The 20561-nt window shown below is 41.6% G+C and overlaps 3 protein-coding genes across 5 annotated transcripts; 2 read left to right on the top strand and 1 right to left on the bottom strand.

The window, feature by feature from the left end:
• Positions 1–87: 87 nt before the first annotated feature.
• Positions 88–6356, top strand: wash1 (WAS protein family homolog 1). Of its 2 annotated transcripts, none has more exons than XM_058076000.2 (11): positions 88–200; positions 692–832; positions 905–1016; positions 1143–1289; positions 1388–1524; positions 1595–1730; positions 2865–3060; positions 3522–3683; positions 3763–3921; positions 5443–5511; positions 5592–6356. In XM_058076000.2, the coding sequence occupies exons 1-11, from the start codon at positions 193–195 to the stop codon at positions 5732–5734; spliced, it is 1410 nt and encodes a 469-aa protein (XP_057931983.2). In that variant the 5' UTR covers positions 88–192; the 3' UTR covers positions 5735–6356. The 2 variants fall into 2 exon arrangements, with proteins under 2 accessions (XP_057931983.2, XP_057931982.2); XM_058075999.2 differs by having other exon boundaries at positions 5440–5511; positions 5592–6355.
• ddx11 (DEAD/H (Asp-Glu-Ala-Asp/His) box helicase 11) lies at positions 5631–13280 on the bottom strand. The gene is made up of 27 exons (XM_058075994.2): positions 13032–13280; positions 12682–12897; positions 12517–12603; positions 12284–12417; positions 12146–12203; positions 11954–12061; positions 10828–10915; positions 10482–10684; positions 10332–10406; positions 10147–10224; positions 10000–10046; positions 9827–9906; positions 9664–9705; positions 9520–9587; positions 9385–9423; positions 9153–9291; positions 8493–8627; positions 8305–8417; positions 8160–8232; positions 7785–7888; positions 7562–7711; positions 7344–7412; positions 7154–7254; positions 6982–7066; positions 6832–6907; positions 6589–6743; positions 5631–6506 (listed from the first exon to the last, which is right to left on the bottom strand). Exons 1-27 carry the CDS (start codon positions 13239–13241, stop codon positions 6465–6467), a joined length of 2775 nt encoding a protein of 924 aa, XP_057931977.2. The 5' UTR covers positions 13242–13280; the 3' UTR covers positions 5631–6464.
• A 243-nt stretch (positions 13281–13523) lies between these two features.
• On the top strand, positions 13524–19677 carry fkbp4 (FKBP prolyl isomerase 4). 2 transcript variants are annotated; one of them, XM_058075997.2, is made up of 11 exons: positions 13524–13656; positions 14149–14275; positions 14663–14807; positions 14917–15059; positions 16150–16270; positions 16470–16626; positions 16707–16881; positions 16962–17147; positions 17875–18018; positions 18443–18538; positions 18640–19677. In XM_058075997.2, the coding sequence occupies exons 1-11, from the start codon at positions 13577–13579 to the stop codon at positions 18736–18738; spliced, it is 1473 nt and encodes a 490-aa protein (XP_057931980.2). In that variant the 5' UTR covers positions 13524–13576; the 3' UTR covers positions 18739–19677. The 2 variants fall into 2 exon arrangements, with proteins under 2 accessions (XP_057931980.2, XP_057931981.2); XM_058075998.2 differs by lacking the exon at positions 13524–13656 and adding an exon at positions 13734–14029.
• Positions 19678–20561: the final 884 nt, after the last annotated feature.

The following is a 20561-nucleotide window of genomic DNA, read 5'->3' as shown; positions in this document are numbered from 1 at the left end:
TCGCTTCTATGAAGTACAATGTCGAGTAATTGCTCGTTCGATGAAATTGGAGATTTCCAAGTGGACATGAACGTCTCATTAGAAGAATGGTAAGTCACATGACCCATTGAAGCGGAAGTACTTGGCCGGTGTTATGCTAGCACTGTAAGATAGCTTCTCCTGTCTACTATTCACGTCCTGTGCACAACATCAATGGTCAGGTGAGGAATTTGTTTTTAAAAGGTTCAATGTTCAATTCATGACGTTCGACGTGAAACTGTGCACCCAAACGGCATACGGCGTCTGTGTTTATTAGCTTAAACTGCTAACTTTTTCTGTCGTAAATCAACCTGCTTAGATTACCACATTAATATTGTCTCCCTTATCTGTATCTGCTATTAGTTAGCAGCAAACAAACATTTACAGGATTGTCATTTGTTAATTTACACACTGAAATACACAACAGTGGATCATGTGTTAGCAGCAGTCATGTGACTCACATGAGAGTGAAGCAGTTTGAATATTTTAGCTAGTTTTGTTTAGTTTAAAACTTTGCTAATGCTTTCTCTCCTAATATTGATATAATGTGTGCTGACCATAACAAGTTCTAAAATGGACAGTGGAATGATTCCTATGTTTAGTAATGAAAACATGGAACTCTACATGGAAATAAAATACCTCCGTGACTTAAAACGTGATTGCTTCTTTGCAGGATGACCCAGAAGCACTGCCTGGAGGGTCAGGTTTACTCAGTGCCTCTCATCCAGCCAGACCTGAGGAGAGAGGAAGCTGTTCACCAGATAGCAGATGCCTTATTCTACCTGGAGACCATCTCTACCGATATTTTTAGGAGGTAAGCTCAACAAAAGATGCTTAAATTAATGCAAAATGCTTAAATTAAAAGCAATTTGTGTGTTGCTTTCAGGGTGTCGGAGAGTGTAGAGAAAAACCGGCAGCATATGCGGAGTGTCACTGACCGTATCCGTCTAGTTCAGGCGCGTGTTGACAGGATCAAAGGCAGTAAAAAGGCCACCAAAGTAAGACAACAACGTAGCGTAAAATGCTGATTTATGTTTGACATCTGAGTGTAAAAAGCATAAATAATTAAGATATCATTAAGGTTTTAAAAGTCTAGACTTATATTTTCTGGGTTGTGCTTTTAGGTGTTCTCCAGTGCCAAGTACCCAGCCCCAGACAGACTCCAGGACTACTCGTCTATCTTCACTGGAGCGGGTGACCCTTCGCTACAAGCTCGTCCTCGACAGAGGATACAGAACAAACTTCGACCCTTTGACGAGAAAACCTTACAGGTGAGGCTTTTTTTTCAATGGAATTACCTTGATAATGAGCACTTGGAGACACTTCACAGGTTGTCACATTATACCCTTTATTTTTGCCTCCCTTGCAGGAGAAGTTGGTCTACTTCCCAGTGTGCGTAGGCAATAAGAAGAAGTCTGAGGACGAAACAGAGGAAGGGCTGGGCAGTCTGCCTCGCAACGTCTCCTCCGTCAGCTCCCTGTTGCTGTTTAATACCACAGAGAACCTGTGAGTCCATGTACACATGAGCACAATGACAAAAGATAATGTTAAACATTCTTTTTTGTGTGTGTTGAAGATATAAGAAGTATGTATTCCTCGATCCTCTGGCGGGAGCTGTGACAAAGACGCACACGACGATAGAAACTGAAAAAGCGGAGAAGCCTTTTGATGCTCCTTTGTCCATCACGAAGAGAGAACAGCTGGAGAGACTGGTAACATTCTCCAAACCAAACCATATGGACAAAAGTACTGGGACAGCTGCTCATTTGCTTCCACAGATGTGATTTTTTTTTTGTCTATTCAGTGAGATAATTATTTGTGAAGTCAGTGATGTTTGACAAAGTTGATTTAGGTCAGGGAATCCTTCAAAGTCCTCCACACCAAACTCATCCAAGCATGCTTTTATGGATGCCAAGAATTGTCCAAAATATGTTTCTAAAATGAGACCTTAAGTGCTGATTGCTTGAACTGATTCAGAAGTGTACCCCAACACTTTTGTCCAGATACTGTAATTTCCGGTGTATAAGCAGTCTATCAATTTATGGCTAAATATTACATTTCCTGGGCGGCACGGCGGTCTAGTGGTTAGCGCACAGACCTCACAGATGGGAGACCAGGGTTCAATTCCACCCTCGGCCATCTCTGTGTGGAGTTTGCATGTTCTCCCCGTGCATGCGTGGGTTTCCCAAAGTACTCCGGTTTCCTCCCACATTCCAAAATCATGCTAGGTTAATTGTCCTTAGGTATGAATGTGAGTGTGAATGGTTGTTTGTCTATATGTGCCCTGTGATTGGCTGGCGACCAGTCCAGGGTGTACCCCGCTTCTCGCCCGAAGACAGCTGGGATAGGCTCCAGCACCCCCGTGACCCTCGTGAGGAAAAGCGGTAGAAAATGAATGAATTACATTTCCTATGATGTTAGAGCGTGGCTTCAGGAAGTAGTGACGTGGACGAGTGAAGTGGAAGCTAATGGCACTTTTTGGAGGTGTCATGCATATCTGACACATTTTAGGTGCGTTTGATCAAGTTTAGAACTACTACAGCTTTCGTTTGCGGTGCTCAGATCACTCACTCAGTCCACTAGCACCTCAAAGGCTGGACTACTGCGTATGAAGAGTATAGATCAAGCTTAATGTCTGATTTGCCTTGAGACGAAAGTGACAACAAGAGTGACAACAAAGGAGAGAGAGACTAGCAAAGTGTGTGACAAAGGAATTATGCGGCAGTTCAGTGGTGATGCTGAAGATGTTACACACCGGAAATTACGGTTATGGCACTTTTTTTGTAGTTAAGATACATTGAAAGTCAATGTTGACGATCTGTCTCATTTGTCACCACTGTCCACAGACAGCAGAAAACTATTTCTATGTACCAGACCTGGGTCAGGTGCCCGAAATTGACGTCCCTTCGTACCTGCCAGACCTCCCTGGCATTGCAGATGACCTGTCTTACAGTGCCGACCTGGGTCCTGGTTTTGCCCCATCTGGACCAATACACATCATGCCTGAGCTGCCGTCCTTCTCAGTGGAGAGCAATGCAGAAGGTAGTTGTCACATTTGTCCATCTGTGTGTTTATTTTATACTTTCATTATTTAGTGTTTTCAAGCCTTGATTTCACTTTTTTTTTTACATAAAATTACCAATAGAATGGGAGGAGCAGGGTTCAGGTGGTAGAGTGGTCGTCTCCCAACCTGAAGGCTGTGGGTTCGATCCTCTGTCCTCCTATAATCATGTCCAAGTATCCTTAGGCAAGATACTGAACCCTGATTTGCTCCTGATGTCCTGATGATTAGGAAAATGCGTCTCATCAATTGCTTTCTAAGTTATAAAGAGACTTTAAGTTTAATTTCTGGTGCTCTTGTCATTATCACACTTCTCCACTTTGTTTCTGTGGCATCACAAAAAAACACAAGTAAAAAGTAGAAGTAGTAGCTTTAGACATATACTATACTTGTATGTGTATTTTATATCTAAATGTTGACTCACTTGTCCTGTTTATTTCAGGGTTCCAACCTAATGCTCCTCCTCCACCTCCTCCACCACCACCACCACCTCCTCTTGAACCTGCCCAAGCTACTACAGCCGGAGTGCCTCCTCCTCCACCACCTCCTCCTCCCCCTCCTCCTGCAGAAACATCCACAGACGGCTCCAGAGTTCCTAACTCAGGTTTGAAAGCGTAAAATAAAGTATACTAGAAATGCAGTGAACATATAAGTGACTTCATCATCCTGACTTTGACTTTTAGGCCCAGTGTCCGGTGCCCCCAGCGAGGTGGTTGAGCCGTCAGACGGCAGGGCCAGCCTCCTGGAGTCCATCCGCAACGCCGGAGGCATTGGCAAAGCCAAGTTACGAAACGTCAAAGAACGCAAGATGGAGAAGAAGAAACAGAAGGAGCAGGAGCAAGGTGTGTAAATGTTCTTTCTGAATGACAAATCCTGTCATGTTTTAATCTCTCAAGATCTTGCGAAACCCCTACTGAATTGTGTAAAAGTGTAAAAAGAAATTAAATCTAGGTGTTCTTTTTATTCCTCCTGAGGGCCACCTACTGAAAAATCATAGGATGTGAGGGTCCACATTGATATTTGACATCATACTTAATTGTCATATTAGTGTAAAAATTAGTTAACCACTGTTAATATTAAAGCGTAAGAACAATACAATAACCAATTTTTATTTTTAAGGCACCACGTCGTTCTCTGTCGTTAATTTCCAAGCAAGTCTAAAAATAAGTTAAATATTGTTTATGAAAACTTTAAAACAATACATCTGACAAAGGCTTATTGTCTTTATGTTAACATACCCAATTGTTATACAAGCAGAAAAAGAAGTTGAGCACTGTTAATAATGAATAGTAATGAAAAAGCCAGTTTGGACCACCAGGATATTCAATCAACACCTCTGAGCGTTTACTACAATTACTATACTTGGCTACCTACTATAATAAAGTGCTGTACACATAAAGTCCATACAGTAATATTTTTTTAATCAAATTCACGTTTTATATGTATACTGTAAAGCTTCATTGTTACGTACACCTTAATTATGCATCATGAATTGGTTTGCATTTCAAGCAATTTCAATTCTACTTCTGAAGTTCAACTTTGCTTTTCAAATTCTGCTTCCTGTTTGCAACCATGATTCAATAATTGAATAGGAATTTAGAGGTCGTTGGTTTAGAAGTCATTCTCCATTCAATTCCAAATTTGTACAGGCCTGCTTCGACAGTGAAGCGAAACCATTATTCATTCACTCCTTAGTCACACAGTGGTGCTGGAACTCTACATTTGTAGACATAGCTGCTCTGGTGTAGACTGAAGGAGTTATTAGGGCTGTCACAAGATGAGATAATACACAACGTTGGGTCCACGAGATAAGATTTTAACATTAATTTTAAGTACAATGAAAAAAAAATATGACTGGAGAAAAACTTTTATTTCACTGTCACAAACAATGCAGGTACGTTTTGAAATAAATACTCTCTCACACATTAACGCTAATAACTTCTTTGAGACCAAATAAACCTCTAAAGTTATGACTTTGGGGCCGACAATTCCTTGCTACGGCGTTTAGTTTTGCAATCATAATTTTCCCTTCCAAATTTGTACGACGCCTTTTTTTTTTACTGAATCCTCTTACTGCTTGTTTGGAGGCGAGAGACAATTAAAACAGACATGCATACACATGGCGTGTATTATTGCAAAACTGTTTTTTCATAATGAGAAATCTCATGTTTTAATCTTGTGACACCCCTACTGTTAATACAATATTAATGCAATCAGTGATGAACATTGTTTGACTAGTAGTTCCATGGCAGGGAGAGTTAAAATAAAGAACTTGAATTGGATAGGATTTGATTATGCAGCTGTACCTAATAAAGAGTTTGCTCCGGTTCCAAACTAGCATATTATTTATTGTTTCATAGCAGTCGGAGCGACATCAAGTGGTGGCGACTTCATGTCTGATCTCTTCAACAAGCTTGCCATGCGCAGGAAAGGTAATGAGAATGAAACATACAAAGATGCTGCGTGGATATTTGGGAAAAGTATGTCCCATTAAGAACGTATCCTCTTTTAGGTATTTCTGGCAAGGTTCCATCAGGTGGAGAGTCAAATGATGCTCCCACCGGAGCCGGTGGCGCCTTTGCAAGAATGTCAGACGTCATCCCACCACTTCCCTCCCCACATACAACAGCAGACGATGAAGACTGGGAGGTGTGACATTGCGGATTTAATCATTTAATGCACTGACAAAAAAAAGCATTTGATAGTCCTTGATAACTAGTGAATGTACTAAACTAGAAGTATTACATAACATTTGTAAAAATAAGTGCAACGTTTATGGCTGTCTTAAGTTACAAATGCTTGTGAATCATGGAAGCATTTTACTCACACATTCCTCTTCAATAAACCAATGTTTGCATTACATAACATGTTCAATATTTAATGTTGCAAATGAAAGTTGTGCCTCATTTCTGCATTGTAGCTCCTTCAATAATTTACTTCAACATGCGGAATTTAAAAAATGTTCAAACCATGTTACGGACTTAATCTAGCTTGTCAGAGACATTGTGTGTACAAAAGTACTGGGCCATATTTGTCTAGTTTGAGCCTAGCCTCGCGTGGACGTAATGGCCTCAAGTAGGGAACAACTATTTTCTTCCATTGTCACTTCTTTCTTCTACCCGTGTAGTAACCAGCTGCCCAATACTTTCATGTACTCTTAATTTGGCCACATCATTTCCAATTTCCTTCCCTGAACTTGGATGCTCTCATGCAAAAGCAGAACAAAACAATATTGAACAATAAAAAGTGCAGTGCAGTGAAAACAATACAACATCCCCTGAGTGCTGTTAAGTGGAACACATTGTCAAATGTAGTCAAGAGCCTTATTTCTGAGCTCCTGCATTAATCTGTCAGCACTTTTAGGGTTCTACAATGCTCGGTCATGTCACAGTTGAAGCTTGCTCTGCAGCTTTTTCTCCACAAAGAACTGCAAGAGGAGAACAATCCATGATGTTTTCATGGACTAAACAAACACTGATTAAACCTTCTTCCGTGTTCCTGCTACTAACCTTGCGTATGGCGGCGAAGGCGGGGCCAAAGCTTTGGTGTGTGCTGGTGCAGTTTCTGATCCACGCTGGTAGTTTAGAGAGGGTGGAGGAACGAGAGTATCGCCTGTCGCAGAGCAATATGGAAGAGTAGTCGCCACGGTGACGGATTGCTCTACCTTTTGGCCGGGAAAGCAAATACACTTGAACCTTAATGACTATTGATCCTCCCAGTAATAACAGTAAATGGACAGTAATCTATAATACCTATTGATTGATTGACAGCCTTCATGCAGAGGTTTTCAATTAATGCTTGGCCAGGGCTCCTCCCTCCGCTGTGTGGCTGCAACCAAAAATGTTGCACACGGTCATTAAGTACACACAAATAGAAAAAGGTAAACCAGGTTGACATCTCACCAGGTGTTTGTCCAAGTAAGACATTTTTTCCTGCAGTTCGGGAGATTTGATGTTAGGGTAAGGCATTCCCACCATCACCACGCATCTGTGTGACATGTACACATGACAGTGTGTCACTTACATCACAAACAGTGGCGCTAGAACCTGCACGCAAACACACACACACACAAACCTGCCCAGGTCATCAGAGAAATTGATGCCCTCGCTCATCTTTCCTCCAACCACAGAGAAAAGCAACGCTCCTGTTAAGCCACCATCTTGCAGAGAACACCTCTGAGGAAAAGAGAGATGTCAATCATTGAGAAGACAGCTTGATGCATTTAGGTGACAATCACAACAGTCATCAGGGGTGTTGGTGTTACCTCAATACAACGGGAGAACTCGCCCAGTACCTGCTCCACCTGGTTGGCCTTCTTTGGCTCCTGGAAGATCTGAGGAAATCAGGTTGCTTGCTTTAAAAGGGGAACTTTATGACCAATTTTAAGCAAACATTTAGAACATTTTCCTGCTCCCTCTTCATGACACCTCTGTCACGTGTCCTCATAGGACATTTGCCTTATTGTACAGTTACAAACTGTACCTTCTTCTTGTTGGCCAGGCGAGTCAGAACACCGCTGGACTGCCAGTGGGACACGATGCGCCTGGAGTACTCATATGAGGGGAAGAAGCACACGACTCCACCTGGTACCACGTTACAGATGTTGGAGAGGATGCGACCCGTCTCATCCATCTGTCAAACAATACACTGTCATTTGTGTAATAATACAGATAACCTGTACTGCGTTATTATGTGTCAGTGCTACCATGCGAGGAGAGTCTCTGTTCTGGAAAGTGAAATCTAGCTCCTGACCGGATGGACCACTGCATAGGACGATGGGAAGGAGGTTCTCAGGTGGAATTACATGACCTGTGGAGGCAAACATACAGTAAATACAAATGGCCTACATATGGAGTCTTTAAAGAGCACTATTTACATCACAGTATTGTGAAGAAGTGCCCCACTTCCTGATTTATACTTTTTTTGCACGATTGTCACACTTCAATATTAGTCAATGATAACACAAATGAACACAAAATGCAGTTTTTAAAAGAAACCTTTTATAATGGATGAAACAAATCCAGGGCGATGGAGAATCCCTCTACACCGTCCCAAACATGATGGGAAATGGGCCACTTACCACAGGAAAACTCTGTAATGCGCTCTGCTTCCACTCCGGCAGAGAAGAGCAGCTCTTGTTTAAAGTCTGATACCTACACAGACCAGATGTGGGCACCAAACATTTCAGAACATTCTAATTGTTTTGCATTTTAAGAGGAACTCACAGGCTGCATAGTTCCTCCAGCGATGATAACGGCCCTGCACTCTTTCAACACCTGTGCAAAGGGGACGGCCGGGTTCAACAGGAGGAACTTGATGCTGCTCTCGGACAACGTACCTACACAATTACATGTTTATGTACATTTTCAAATCTTTCTTCACTAATATTTGTAGTGTGTTTTTAAAGAAGTACCTTGTTTGCGTATTACCACCCGACCATCACTGTTGCTGTTGGTAAGGGCCATAAAGAAGCCCTCCACTTGCATCATGGGTGAAGCAGCCTGCACAATGTCAACCTCTACCGACCCCTGTTGGTCGTTGGGAGGAACTACAGACAAGAGTTTGGTTATGCTCATTAAAGCTCATTTTTTTTGCATGTGCTAAGTGTGATGGGGCTAGAGTTTCTATGGCAACTAATTATTCTGCCATCTAATAAGTAAGTATTTTCTATCCGCACATTTTCTGTCGTGGGGGTTATGCTGGAGCCTATCCCAGCTGACTTCACCTTGGACGGGTCGTCAGCCAATCTCATGTAGACAAACAATCATTCACTCACACATTCATATCTATGGACAATTCATGTTTTTGGAATGTGGGAGGAAACCGGAATACCCGGAGAAAACTCATGCACGCACGGGAAGAACATGCAAACTCCACACATTTCAGAGATTCGAACCCAGATCTTCCCGATCTTGTGACTGTGTGGCCAACATGCAGCCCTGAGATACATTTTATTGTGATTAACTACATCCTGCATTGAAAGTAACTAAAATATTAGAAAAGTCTGTACAGTACACATACACTCCTACTAATGATTTTCATGATGGAATTTGACAAGCACGTGACTTCTGACCTGGTGCCATGCTCTGGTTGCTCTGCAGTGACTGCAGGTAGCGATTTAACCCCTCTATGCGCCGGTTCTCTTTGTTGGACCTAATCGGAGTGTGCACACTCATGCCTGAACCTGCATATTTCTCCACAAAACCACCCAGCTGAAAAACAGAGAGAGAGAGAGAGGAAAACACGGTTTGGGTTTTTAATTTAACTGCACATCAACTCAAAATGTCAACGTGCTCCAGACGTACTTTTCTGCTGATCATACTTTTCTCAAAGTACTTGTGCAACTAGCGAGGGAAGGAGAAAGTTCATTTCATCAATATAAAACTAACAATTCTTCTAATCACTGTGTATATTATTTGTGCTTAAATACAGACAACCACCTTAAACAAGTTGATGTTGTCAATGTGGGCTTTGAAGAGGAAGTCATTAATGGTCAGCATCTCTGTTGCTAAAACAAAAAATAAACAATTGTGTATGAAGAGTTTCAGCCAGATGTGTGTGTATGTGTGTGTGTGTTGCCTGACCTTCTTGTGAGGTTTGGCTTTGTGGATTCTGACCAACCTTCCCTGTGGGGACAATATATGCATGAACACTGGACACCCTCATAACAGACGATAAAGGTTGTTGTGACAGTTTTAACGTCTTGGTTGTAAAGTCAAAAAATGCTTTCAGGCCAAACTTGCTCACCTCCCAGCACTTGCACGAGCCCCTCAATAACAAACAAGACCTGTTTAATGTACATCACATTCTTGGCCTTCAGGCGTCTCCTGAAAAAGCACATATTAAAATATTAGGAATCACAAAGTCTGCAAATAAGAGTACTCACTTGAAAAATATAGTATTACAGAATGAATACTCACTTGAAGCGTTCAGCATACTGGCTGAGCTGAGAGTGTGTGCGACAAAGCTGGACACAACGATGCGAGTATATCACCACAGGCCACGTATTGTACAGTACATAAGCCAAAAAATAACAAGCTGGTGTATTTCATATGCAAGCTGTTTACCTGTGCGCCGCTGAGCTCTGCACTGTGTATGCAGGAGAGTGTGTCGCTAAGGTTGTGAGCTTCATCTATGATCAACACCTGTTCACACAAACATTCCACTATCGACATTAAGATAGACGTCTGCTCATCAGCAACTCCGTCGTTTTCTACTTTTGCGTCACATAGAAGCAAACATCAAGTCCTACCTGTCCATTCAGCTGAATCCCTGCCGCCCGTCTTGTGGCTTCATGCAGCACCATCTGATAGGGCAACACCACCAACTGTACCAATGCAAACAATACGAGCTGTCAAAGTACTAACACAAAAAGAAAACATTAAGTGAAACAAGTACAAACCTGTGCCGGTGGAACAGAGAGTCGTGAGGCGTAGTAAGGACACGAACGACTTTCCCTGCCAAGCTTCAAGAGTTGTTCGATATCATGGACGGTGCCAAGAACTTCATCCCTCATCTGCTGCAGCGCCGAGGCCCTGTTGTAGGGACAGACGCTCTTGGCTGGGCCTCGCTTCCTCTTTGCTTCTTCATCGTGATGCAGCTTCTCTGCAACATGATTAAATACCTACAATAATACTCACGGTTGTGTGGAATATCATATCGAGAGTCGTTTAAAATCTTTGCACCTCATATGTCGCTAAATAAGTATTTTATAGGGTGTCTGGATCAAGGCTGAAGATGGTTCTCACCGTGTTTGTTTTTCTGCATCTCCATGCAGCGGTCGTTAATACGCTGAAGGCTGCCGAGGCGTCGCACCTCCTCATTGACACAGAGATTCTGCAAAGAGAGATTTTGTTGAAAGAAAGTCAGCTACATGAACCACTACACCACCAATGTCTTCACAAAGTCATGGAGTAAATCCTAACATCTTAGAAATTGTCTCAGGGTGTGTTTGTGTGCTCGTAATTAATGAAACAAAGTGGTAACTTAAGTAAAGAAAAAAAAATAAAATGATTACCTCCAGATCCATGCAAAAGTTTGATGTAAAGCTTGGATGCAAATCCATGCCACTTTTGCATTGCAAAGATTCTTGTTATGAAAGCATTATGTATTACACAAATTACAAGTTATTATTAGTAGGGGTGTCACGTGACAAAATTTCTCATTCAGAAAAATTTGCACTACCATTCACCTTTCTGTTAATAAAAGTGTGAAAATGTGTATATTTCAAGGCTGCACGGCGGTCTAGTGGTTAGCGAGCAGACCTCACAGCTCGGAGACCCGAGTTCAATTCCACTCTCGGCCATCTCTGTGTGGAGTTTGCATGTTCTCCCCGTGCATGTGTGGGTTTTCTCCGGGTACTCCGGTTTCCTCCCACATTCCAAAAACATGCTAGGTTAATTGGCAACTCCAAATTGTCTATAGGTATGAATGTGAGTGTGAATGGTTGATTTTTCTATATGTGCCCTGTGATTGGCTGGCGACCAGTCCAGGGTGTACCCCGACTCTTGCCCGAGGACAGCTGGGATAAGCTGCAGCACCCCCGCGACCTTCGTGAGGATAAGCGGTAGAAAATGAATGAATTAATGTATATTTCAGACAAAGTTGCAAATGGTGATTAATCATGATTAATTAAATTATAAACTTAATTATTTAATTACAAAATTTAATAATTTGACAGCCCAATTTAATACCATCCATCCATCTTCTACACCGCTTATCCTTATTAGGGTCGCAGGTGCTGGAGCCTACCCCAGCTGACTTTGGCCAAGAGGCGGGGTACACCCTGGACTGGTCGCCAGTCAGTTACAGGGTCCAATTTAATACCAATACTATTTAAACAAATTAATATCGGTTTTGTGTGTATGCGTTTACCTGCCGTGAGCCCAGCGTGACCAGACTGATGTCCTTGCTAAAGGGACTCTTCTGGACCTCGTGAACAAACTGGGTGAGCTGTGAGTGGGTGCGACTGCAGTAGTAAATCTGCGAAAGTGTAACATTTTGATTCATATCACAGGACACGGAAACATGCTTCAACCTTTCCAATCAAACTATTTTATGCATCACCTTTGTGACATGCTCTTCGACCAGTTCATCCTCTTCCTCTTCTTCAGTTCCACAAAATCTAAGGATGCAAGCACTCGGTCGTTACTGCACAATTACCTGACAAACTTGGATTGTTCCAAGCGTGACGACTGCTCTCACCTACTCTTTAACTTGGATTCATCATCGCTTTCATACTCCACCATAAGATCCTCGTCATCTTCACTTGCTGGTGCATCAGCTTCAGCCTCTTTACTGAGCTGCAGCAACTTGTATGCTTCATCTTCGTCACCACTCTGCAGTGCACACATAAGAACAACACTTTATTCTTACACATTCAATTCAATGTTAAAACAGCAAATCAACAACAATTGTAAGAACAGGCTGCAACTTACCTTTCTTTTCATTGCATACTTCAGTTGAACATTGTTTCTAATCACTTCTAACCGCTCCTCTCTCTTCTTCCTTTTCAATTCATCCTCCTAACATATAATAGAGACACATTTGTTAGCATCCTACAAGAGAGGGAGGTTTTCCCATCCATATGTGGACATGTTTACCTTCAGCTTTGACACCAAATCCCGTTCAGCCTTTTTTTGGACAAAGCTGGTGATCCAGTCAGGTTCTGCAGATGAGTTCTGAGAGGAGGCCTCTTCTTTAGGTGAAGAAAGTGCAGTCTCACCCTCCTGAAGCAGAGCAGCAGCCTCTCGCCTCTTGTTGGCCTCAAAGTCTGTAAGCCAGCTCAGTGCTCCGCATATCAGACTCAGAGATTTGCCCTGCATCAGAGGATACATGCTGTAATTAAATCATCATTGTATTGTTCTGCATTTCCAAATGGTCTAAACAAAAGTTGTAAAAATGAAATAACTGGGGGCTTATGTCACACTTTGAAAAGACTATACTAGCCTACCGTCCCAGTGGGGCTCTCAAAGATGCCAACTTTGCCTTGGTCGAGTGCACTGTACAAGGAGTGCATGAAGTCCTCCTGGATGGTGTAAGGTTGGTAGGGAAATGGAAAGTGGTGTCTGCCATTTTCCATGACGATCAATCTGGGGAATTGTAGGAGACGCTCATGTCCTCTGTCAAACATAACATTACTAATACTAATAAACGTATGCATTATTCCAATACATGTTGACCAGAACACATAGTTTTGGATTGATTTGATGGATTCCCTCAAATGGGAAGTGCCATTAAGCATTACTTACTGTCAGATGTAGCTAGCACTGTTACTACGAGCACTGTTACTACTAGCACTATTACTATCACAACAATTCAACTTGCTGCCAGACGTATCTTCGCAACACCGTTTGTCATATTCGGATCACAATAATCCCCACAACCCTTAAACGCAACAAATAAGACAGACAAAATTATTACCAGTCTTGGGGTTATTATTTTTTTCACTCCCGGCTTTTTAACAACCGCGCCAACGGGGAGAAATGGGCACAGAATATGACCAATAGTAAGGCAGCTCAGGGGAGGAGCGCGTGTTGTAACGTACTGAACAGCATTCTCGGGCGGAACTCGTGTAGGTTTATAGTTTATATGTCATGTTAATGAAAATATTGTATTTGTTTGGAATACAGATCAGTATAATACAGTTACATATGCAAATATTGACGAATTGTGTTCCAAATAAATGAATTTACTCGTCAGTAATATGTATTTGTGTCGAGCTTTCTGGAGATGATAGCGGTTTTATTTAACGCTCCGAGTATTTCCCGTGATTCATTGCAGAATGTCTGGAAAGTTCTCTGCTTTGCTTTTTTGAGCGCTTGACAGTTTGCGATATAGTGCACAACGACGTGGACTTCGTATATGCTTGCAGTCGGCATAAATTAAACGCTTCACAGACAACCATCAGCGCTCCTTTATCACGTTGCATTGTAGCTTTCGCACACTTGGGTAAATTAACCGTAATTATTATTTTTTAGTGGTTTGTCTGGCGTTAGTGCAGTCAGCTCATTGCGTTGGTGGTTTGTGACGGGTAGTCAGTTTCGGTACTCGCTAATTTGTGGTTGCAGGTCAGAGCAAGAGACGCCTTTCTCCTTATTTACAATGACTGCCGAGGAGCAAACAAGCGAAGGACAACACACCATCCAAATGGAGGGAGAAGACATCACGTCAAAGAAAGATGGAGGCGTTTTGAAGGTTCATTTTAAATGCTTAATTTAAACCCTCTAACTGTTGTGTTAGCAAGGGTGTTTTGCTTTTTTGCACTAGATTCGTATGCTAGCACTAGCCGTTGTTGGTTAGCTAGCTAGCTAAGCGACTAGCAAATAAATAATGGCGGTTTCTGTGTATATTTACTAATCACGTGGATGAGAACAGTGTGGTTAATTCGTCATTCTCACTGTTTCATAACTTTCCATAAGGGCCGTAAGATAGTAAGATGTTAATAAATACCTGTTGTTCACATGCCAGATTATATATCAACATCCATAGATAAACACCACAGCCAGATTAACACTGCAGAGCGAGGCACTAGACTGCAGCTTTTATATTTTATTTTTTGTGAAATCTAACTGTTGTTTTCAGTTGGTCAAAAGGGAAGGTACAGGCACCGAGCTGCCAATGACAGGAGACAAGGTGTCTGTCCACTATGTGGGAACCCTCCTGGATGGTACGGTTTTTGACTCCAGCAGAGACCAACAATCGAGGTTCTCCTTCGAGTTGGGCAAAGGTTGGTTCCTATCTCAAAGAGACGTCAACATTCACTCTGTGTGGGAGCAACGAGTTGTTTTATTTTCGATTCAATCCTACTATCCTCCTATGTCTGTCTTTGTGTGTAGGTCAAGTCATAAAGGCATGGGACATTGGTGTGGCTACTATGAAAGAAGGCGAGCTCTGCCAACTCATCTGCAAACCAGAGTATGCGTATGGCTGTGCGGGCAGCCCACCCAAAATACCCCCAAATGCTACGCTTGTTTTTGAGGTAAGCCTGACTTGCCTGGAGTTCTGAGGCACGTTTCACAAAACTCAGATAACCCGGGATATCATGGCTATCCTGGCTCAACTTATCAATTTTTCGCAAAAGTAGGACAGTGGAAGGTAGGATATGTTCTGACTAGACTGCTAAGGTCCAGGATCTATTTAATCTCCTCTCCCTTATCTTAATCAGCAGTCACCATAAATTGAAACCAATAATGACTACACCGCCCACTACATATTATCATATTCAACTACACCCATTGTCATTATTTCAACATTTGTGATTATTCATTTCAATCACTGTAGAGGAAATCAGATCATTTATTTGATTATTTGCATTCTACCACATACTAATGCCATCTATCTAGCAAGCTAGGTAGGACTGGTGCAGTAGCACCTCTACTGGTTGCAGCCAAGTAGTGTATTGTGCTTGTAATGGACTGTATTTCTTGGGATAACACCTGATTTGTGTGCTCGGAGTGTTAGCGTCTGTCACTGGTGAACAGTAGCAATTGACATGAGACCGCATATCTAGTTAATTATTCAAAGAGTCATTTTTATTGAAGATGTCCATCCAAAGTAAGATGAGTACATCACTGTCAAGGCAGCAGGAGCATTAGGAGTGAGTGTTGTGTCAAAAAGACATAGGGGTATTACTTGTGGAATTTCATCTTTTGCTGGTAGGTCCCAAACATTACCCTCACGAATAGCGGGGATCGGCTGTAATCAGAACAACTCTAATAAATAAGAGTGGATATATTCCACAAAGTCATAGAAATTATAGTAATACAGCAGATTAGAAAGTGCCATTTAATTCATGCCATCGGTCCTCTTGCAAGTAATTAATGACAGTAGCGTCCTTGTACAAAATGGTCATCATGACTCCAAATAAGACTGGAAATAGTCCACAGAAGATTCAGAAGAATTGCAGTAATACAACAGTATCGAAGAAAGCTGTGATGTGAATGAACAGTGTGAGCACAGGCCAGGAGAGGGTGGGGGAGTCGGCCCAAGTTCAACAGGGTATAAACAGCCTAATTTGATTATGTTCTTAAAGATCAATTAATCGACTAATCCATCATCTGAACCTGCAGGTGGAGCTTTTTGAATTCAAAGGTGAAGACTTAACTGAAGGTGAGGACGGAGGAATCATCCGTCGTATTATCACCAAAGGGCAGGGATACTCCAAGCCGAATGAAGGATCCTCTGTTGAAGGTAACAAATGGTATATTCCACTTGTAACAATTTCCTAATTGCAGCATTTAGCAGGTAGAGATTCTTTTGGTAATTGTCACTGACACATTATTGATGAGGGACTTTCATTGGCTAGAATGACATTGGTAAATGTACTAAATGAAATGGCCGAAAATTAGCAGCATTTTGGGAAAAAAAATGTATTTGGTTCTCCTCTCAGTGACCCTGGAGGGACTTTGCGAGGGCCGTGTGTTTGATGAAAGAGAACTCAAGTTTGAGGTCGGGGATGGAGAAAGTCTGGGATTGCCGAATGGAGTGGAGAAAGCCATCATGGCCATGGAGCAGGGAGAAGAAGCCATATTTCACATCAAACCCAAGTAGGGTCAATGTGTTGGACATTTAAAAATGACTTGCAACGGGTTAGGTCACGTTATTTAACGTTATTTATTTCTTGTAGGTATGGCTTTGGGAATGTTGGAAATACCAAATATAACATTCCTGGTGGAGCAATGTTGCAGTACAAGATCAAGCTAACGGCCTTTGAAAAGGCAAAAGAATCCTGGGAGATGAATTTGTCCGAGAAGTTGGAGCAAAGCAGCCTTGTTAAAGAGAAAGGCACACAGTATTTTAAGGTATGCTTGTGCAAATGCAGTACAGTGTTTCAATTAACATTGGATTCATTTTGTGAGGTATTGCTTTTATTTTGCTTCAGGAGGGAAAGTTCAAGCAGGCATCCGTGCAGTACAAAAGGATTGTGTCATGGCTTGAAAACGAGACTGCTTTGTCTGAAGAGGATGGGAAGAAGGCTAAAGCGCTGCGGTTGGCTGCTCATCTGAACCTGTCCATGTGCTACCTGAAACTCAAAGAGCCCAATCAAGCTCTGGAGAACTGTGACAAGGCAAGCCACTTGACACCTTTGAACTATAGGAGGTTTTGTTCATACATGTAACCCCTTTTGTAAGTACAATTTTAGTGTAAATCAGAATGTATACCTAAAAATTAAGTTAGAAGCCAAACAAATGTCATAATAAGACTATTGTAAATAATAAATTGGGGGGAAAATGGTGTTAAAGTTCAGTTAAAGTTAACTGAAAATAACAAAAGTGACGATGTATTTATGGGAGTGCATCATAAACATGACATGACATGACACAAGGACCACCTGTACAGAGAAAACAATGATGCAGTGATTGTTTGTTTGTATTGAGTTGTGGACTCCCATAGAGCAGCTACACACAATAACCTGCACAGAAAGTTTTCCATATCTTCTGCACCTATTCCAGCTGTATTTCCTTGTATTTACAAAACTATTTATTCCACTCACAGCCCACCCCTGGGCACACCAGCTCCAATGTGATTGGTCCCACTTAGCTTGCACAGCTAACAGCTTGTACCCGGACACACCCATATAAGGAAGTCTGGCTCATTGTGATGTCACAGTGGTCCAGTGTTACAAAAATATCTGAAACCAAGCTTTCAGGTCTCACTTCCAAATGCGCAAACCTCATTACCTGAAACTTTGGCATCGTTTAACACAACAATACAACATTCTAACTACATTTGTAGGTCAGAAAAGTGGAGAAAGCATAATAGGTACCCTTTAACGAAGACTGTGGTGATTGTAGGCCCTGGAGTTGGATGAGTCCAATGAGAAGGCATTGTTCCGGAGAGGAGAGGCACTGTTTGGCATGAAGGAATTTGACAAGGCCAGAGATGACTTCCACCGTGTTGTTCAACTCTATCCTGCCAACAAAGCTGCCAAGAGCCAGGTATGGATTAGATAGAAATGAGATACTTGGGTGGGAGGGGTGCACTTGGATATATTTTGTACCCGCCAACATGTATGCAATTGTCCTACTCTACATGCATTTGCTGCTTTCAGTTGAGTGATTATGCTCCTGGGCACCGTCGCACTCCGGCACTCCTCCCCCATACATATATACATACATATATATGTACATATACACATATATATATATATATATATATATATATAAATCGACCATATTTTATTTTTTTACATAATTGATTTTAAACAATTTATTGTTTTATATAATGAAAAGTATTTATTAAAAAAACAGAAAATTATTTTTTGGGTTTTAAATACTAATTAAATGTATAAGCAGCTCTGTGTCTTTCAGTGCATTTCTAAGTCACTGCTACAATGAAATACCTTATATTGCGCTCCATTAGGTGCTTCTGTGTCAGAGACAAATCAGGGAGCAGCACGAGAAGGACAAGCGCACTTACGCCAACATGTTCCAGAAGTTTGCAGAGAGGGATTCAAAGGTAACTGATGCTCCTGAAAACACAGACATGGTAAATATATTACCATCCACAGTGGGTGACAGAGATTGCTTGATTATGTTTGTGTCCCCTCTCCTCTGTAGAAAGCGGCTGTTAAGAGCAAGGACAATGGCGGTGGTGACAATGAAGAAATGGAGGTCGAGAGCGGCGAAAAGGCAGCAGAGAACGACGCAAAATCCTAAAGGCTTCTCGCATAGCTCCGACTGTATAAGTGATGGTTCCTCTGTTCTTCAGACTTTTGTTACTTCAGCCATTTGTGTTTAAGACTGTGTGTGTGATTGAGTGTCAACAAGAGCACTGACTTTGCTGACTTTCTTTGTTCAGGCATCTTGTCGTCGTTGTCGTCGTGATGGCGAAGCCAGCAGGTGTGATGTGGTTTAAATAGAACATTAGCGTGCTACCGTCTCCCTTTCTGAAATTTTCAACCCACAGCTTAGAACTGTGCTTGTGTTTCACAGCTTTTCGTGTACAAGTGTTTGTAGAGAATTGGAAAGCCTTGACTTTTAAGGGCTATTCACATTGCACTATCGTTGTTCTCTACCCTTCCTCTTTACTAAGTTTACCATTCATCCATCCACGCAAGCCATCGCTTTTGGGCCTACTGATCAATTCCTGGAGTTGTGGTGGATGTGGTGTGAATGCTCCTAAAGTACGTATGTAGCAGCAGGAGGTGTTGACACGTATGCTTTGTTAGTTAGACTCAGTTCTCTCACAGCGAAGATGAAATTATTCTGCTTAAAGCCCTTTTTAGGTTTGGGATTATCCACCGGTGCTTTGGAAATATTGACAGTGCACCCTAATACTTTTTCCCAAGTGTTGTGCTTGTGAGTTCTGAATTGTTTCTCAAAGTGTTGAATACAATATAGAAAATAATGAACTGGAATATCTCAACATGCATTAAAGCAGCTATAGAGGACACAATAGCTCCTTCGTCATGTAATCTACAGTCTTAATTTTCCGTCTTGTAAGAAGTTGTGCCGTTTCAGCATGTTAAAAGGAAGTTACAAGTCTCCTTCCGTTTCAGTGGAAACTAGATTTAAGGGGTCTATGTTTTTGTGTGTTGGAAGGGTGTGGTACAAGGCAGGCAAAAGGATAAAATAAACAATAGTTACAACCTGCAATGCATGTCTGTGGAATATTTTGACGTATAGCCTTGTAGTCCCAGACACACTGTATGACACCTGGACAAAAAAATTGAGAACATATGATGTTGGACACGTTGCAGCAACTTCCACTCCTCCTGAAAGACTTGGAATGTGTCAGATTTTACTGTTGCCCTGAAGATCACTTAATCACTTAACACACAATCTCTATTCTGATTCATCCCCAAAGGTGTTCAATCCAGAATCTGGCCTTTGAGGAAGATCTATTCCCTCAAAGAGGTGTCCCAACACTTAAAAGCTGCTTTGAATCTTAGCGTTTTCTGACAGGAAGTTGTTTTTAGACATATGCTCATAACATCCAAACAGAGTACTGTACTTCCTTGGGATTATTTGTACATATCTTTAATATTTCCATGTAAAGCTGCAGGATTTGCCAAAGAGGAGAATACAGGTGGAGGTAAGCACTAAATTATTCATGCACTCTAAAACCACATTTCGGGTGTAACTTAATGTTTATTGGAATATATATTAATGGATATAATGTATTAGTATTGTATTAGTTATATACGTTTTGTTGTAATGAAAAAAATTATATTTATATTTGTTATCGTTATATTTGTTATCGTTATATGGAGAAAGGCAATCTTTCTGGGTAAATTGTTGCGAAAATGTTCGAGAGCATTCCAAACTAAACTGTAATAACATTGGATTTGCCTGTATTGAAAGAGCATGAATACTTTGTGCATATGGTGATACAGCATTGTCATTAATTTGTTCGTCACCTTACTTTAAGCCATAAGACATTGAAGAAAGAAATAAATCGCTTTTTATGAAAAAGCTGCATCGTCAGCCCCGGTTGTAGTCCAAAACCCATGTACTATGAACCCGACACAACGTCTGCC

This window comes from Doryrhamphus excisus, linkage group LG1 (genome assembly GCF_037039965.1).
Source record: "Doryrhamphus excisus strain RoL-2023G ecotype Guam linkage group LG1, RoL_Dexc_Guam_v1.1, whole genome shotgun sequence".
NCBI lineage: Eukaryota > Metazoa > Chordata > Actinopteri > Syngnathiformes > Syngnathidae > Doryrhamphus > Doryrhamphus excisus.
The sequence above is the reverse complement of the archived record's forward strand: the minus strand, read 5'-3'. Positions and strand labels throughout refer to the sequence as shown.

Coding starts and splice junctions, on each gene's coding strand:
- wash1 (XM_058075999.2), top strand. Junction 1,017..1,142: donor GCAGTAAAAAGGCCACCAAA/GTAAGACAACAA, acceptor TTGTGCTTTTAG/GTGTTCTCCAGTGCCAAGTA. Junction 3,922..5,439: donor ACAGAAGGAGCAGGAGCAAG/GTGTGTAAATGT, acceptor ATTGTTTCATAG/CAGTCGGAGCGACATCAAGT.
- ddx11 (XM_058075994.2), bottom strand. CDS start 13,241: ATGCATACGTTTATTAGTATTAGTAATGTTATGTTTGACAGAGGACAT. Junction 10,047..10,146: donor CAGAGCTCAGCGGCGCACAG/GTAAACAGCTTG, acceptor CGTTGTGTCCAG/CTTTGTCGCACACACTCTCA. Junction 7,889..8,159: donor CATTACAGAGTTTTCCTGTG/GTAAGTGGCCCA, acceptor TTGCCTCCACAG/GTCATGTAATTCCACCTGAG.
- fkbp4 (XM_058075997.2), top strand. CDS start 13,577: ATGACCAATAGTAAGGCAGCTCAGGGGAGGAGCGCGTGTTGTAACGTA. Junction 13,657..14,148: donor CTCGGGCGGAACTCGTGTAG/GTTTATAGTTTA, acceptor TTGTGGTTGCAG/GTCAGAGCAAGAGACGCCTT. Junction 15,060..16,149: donor ATGCTACGCTTGTTTTTGAG/GTAAGCCTGACT, acceptor CTGAACCTGCAG/GTGGAGCTTTTTGAATTCAA.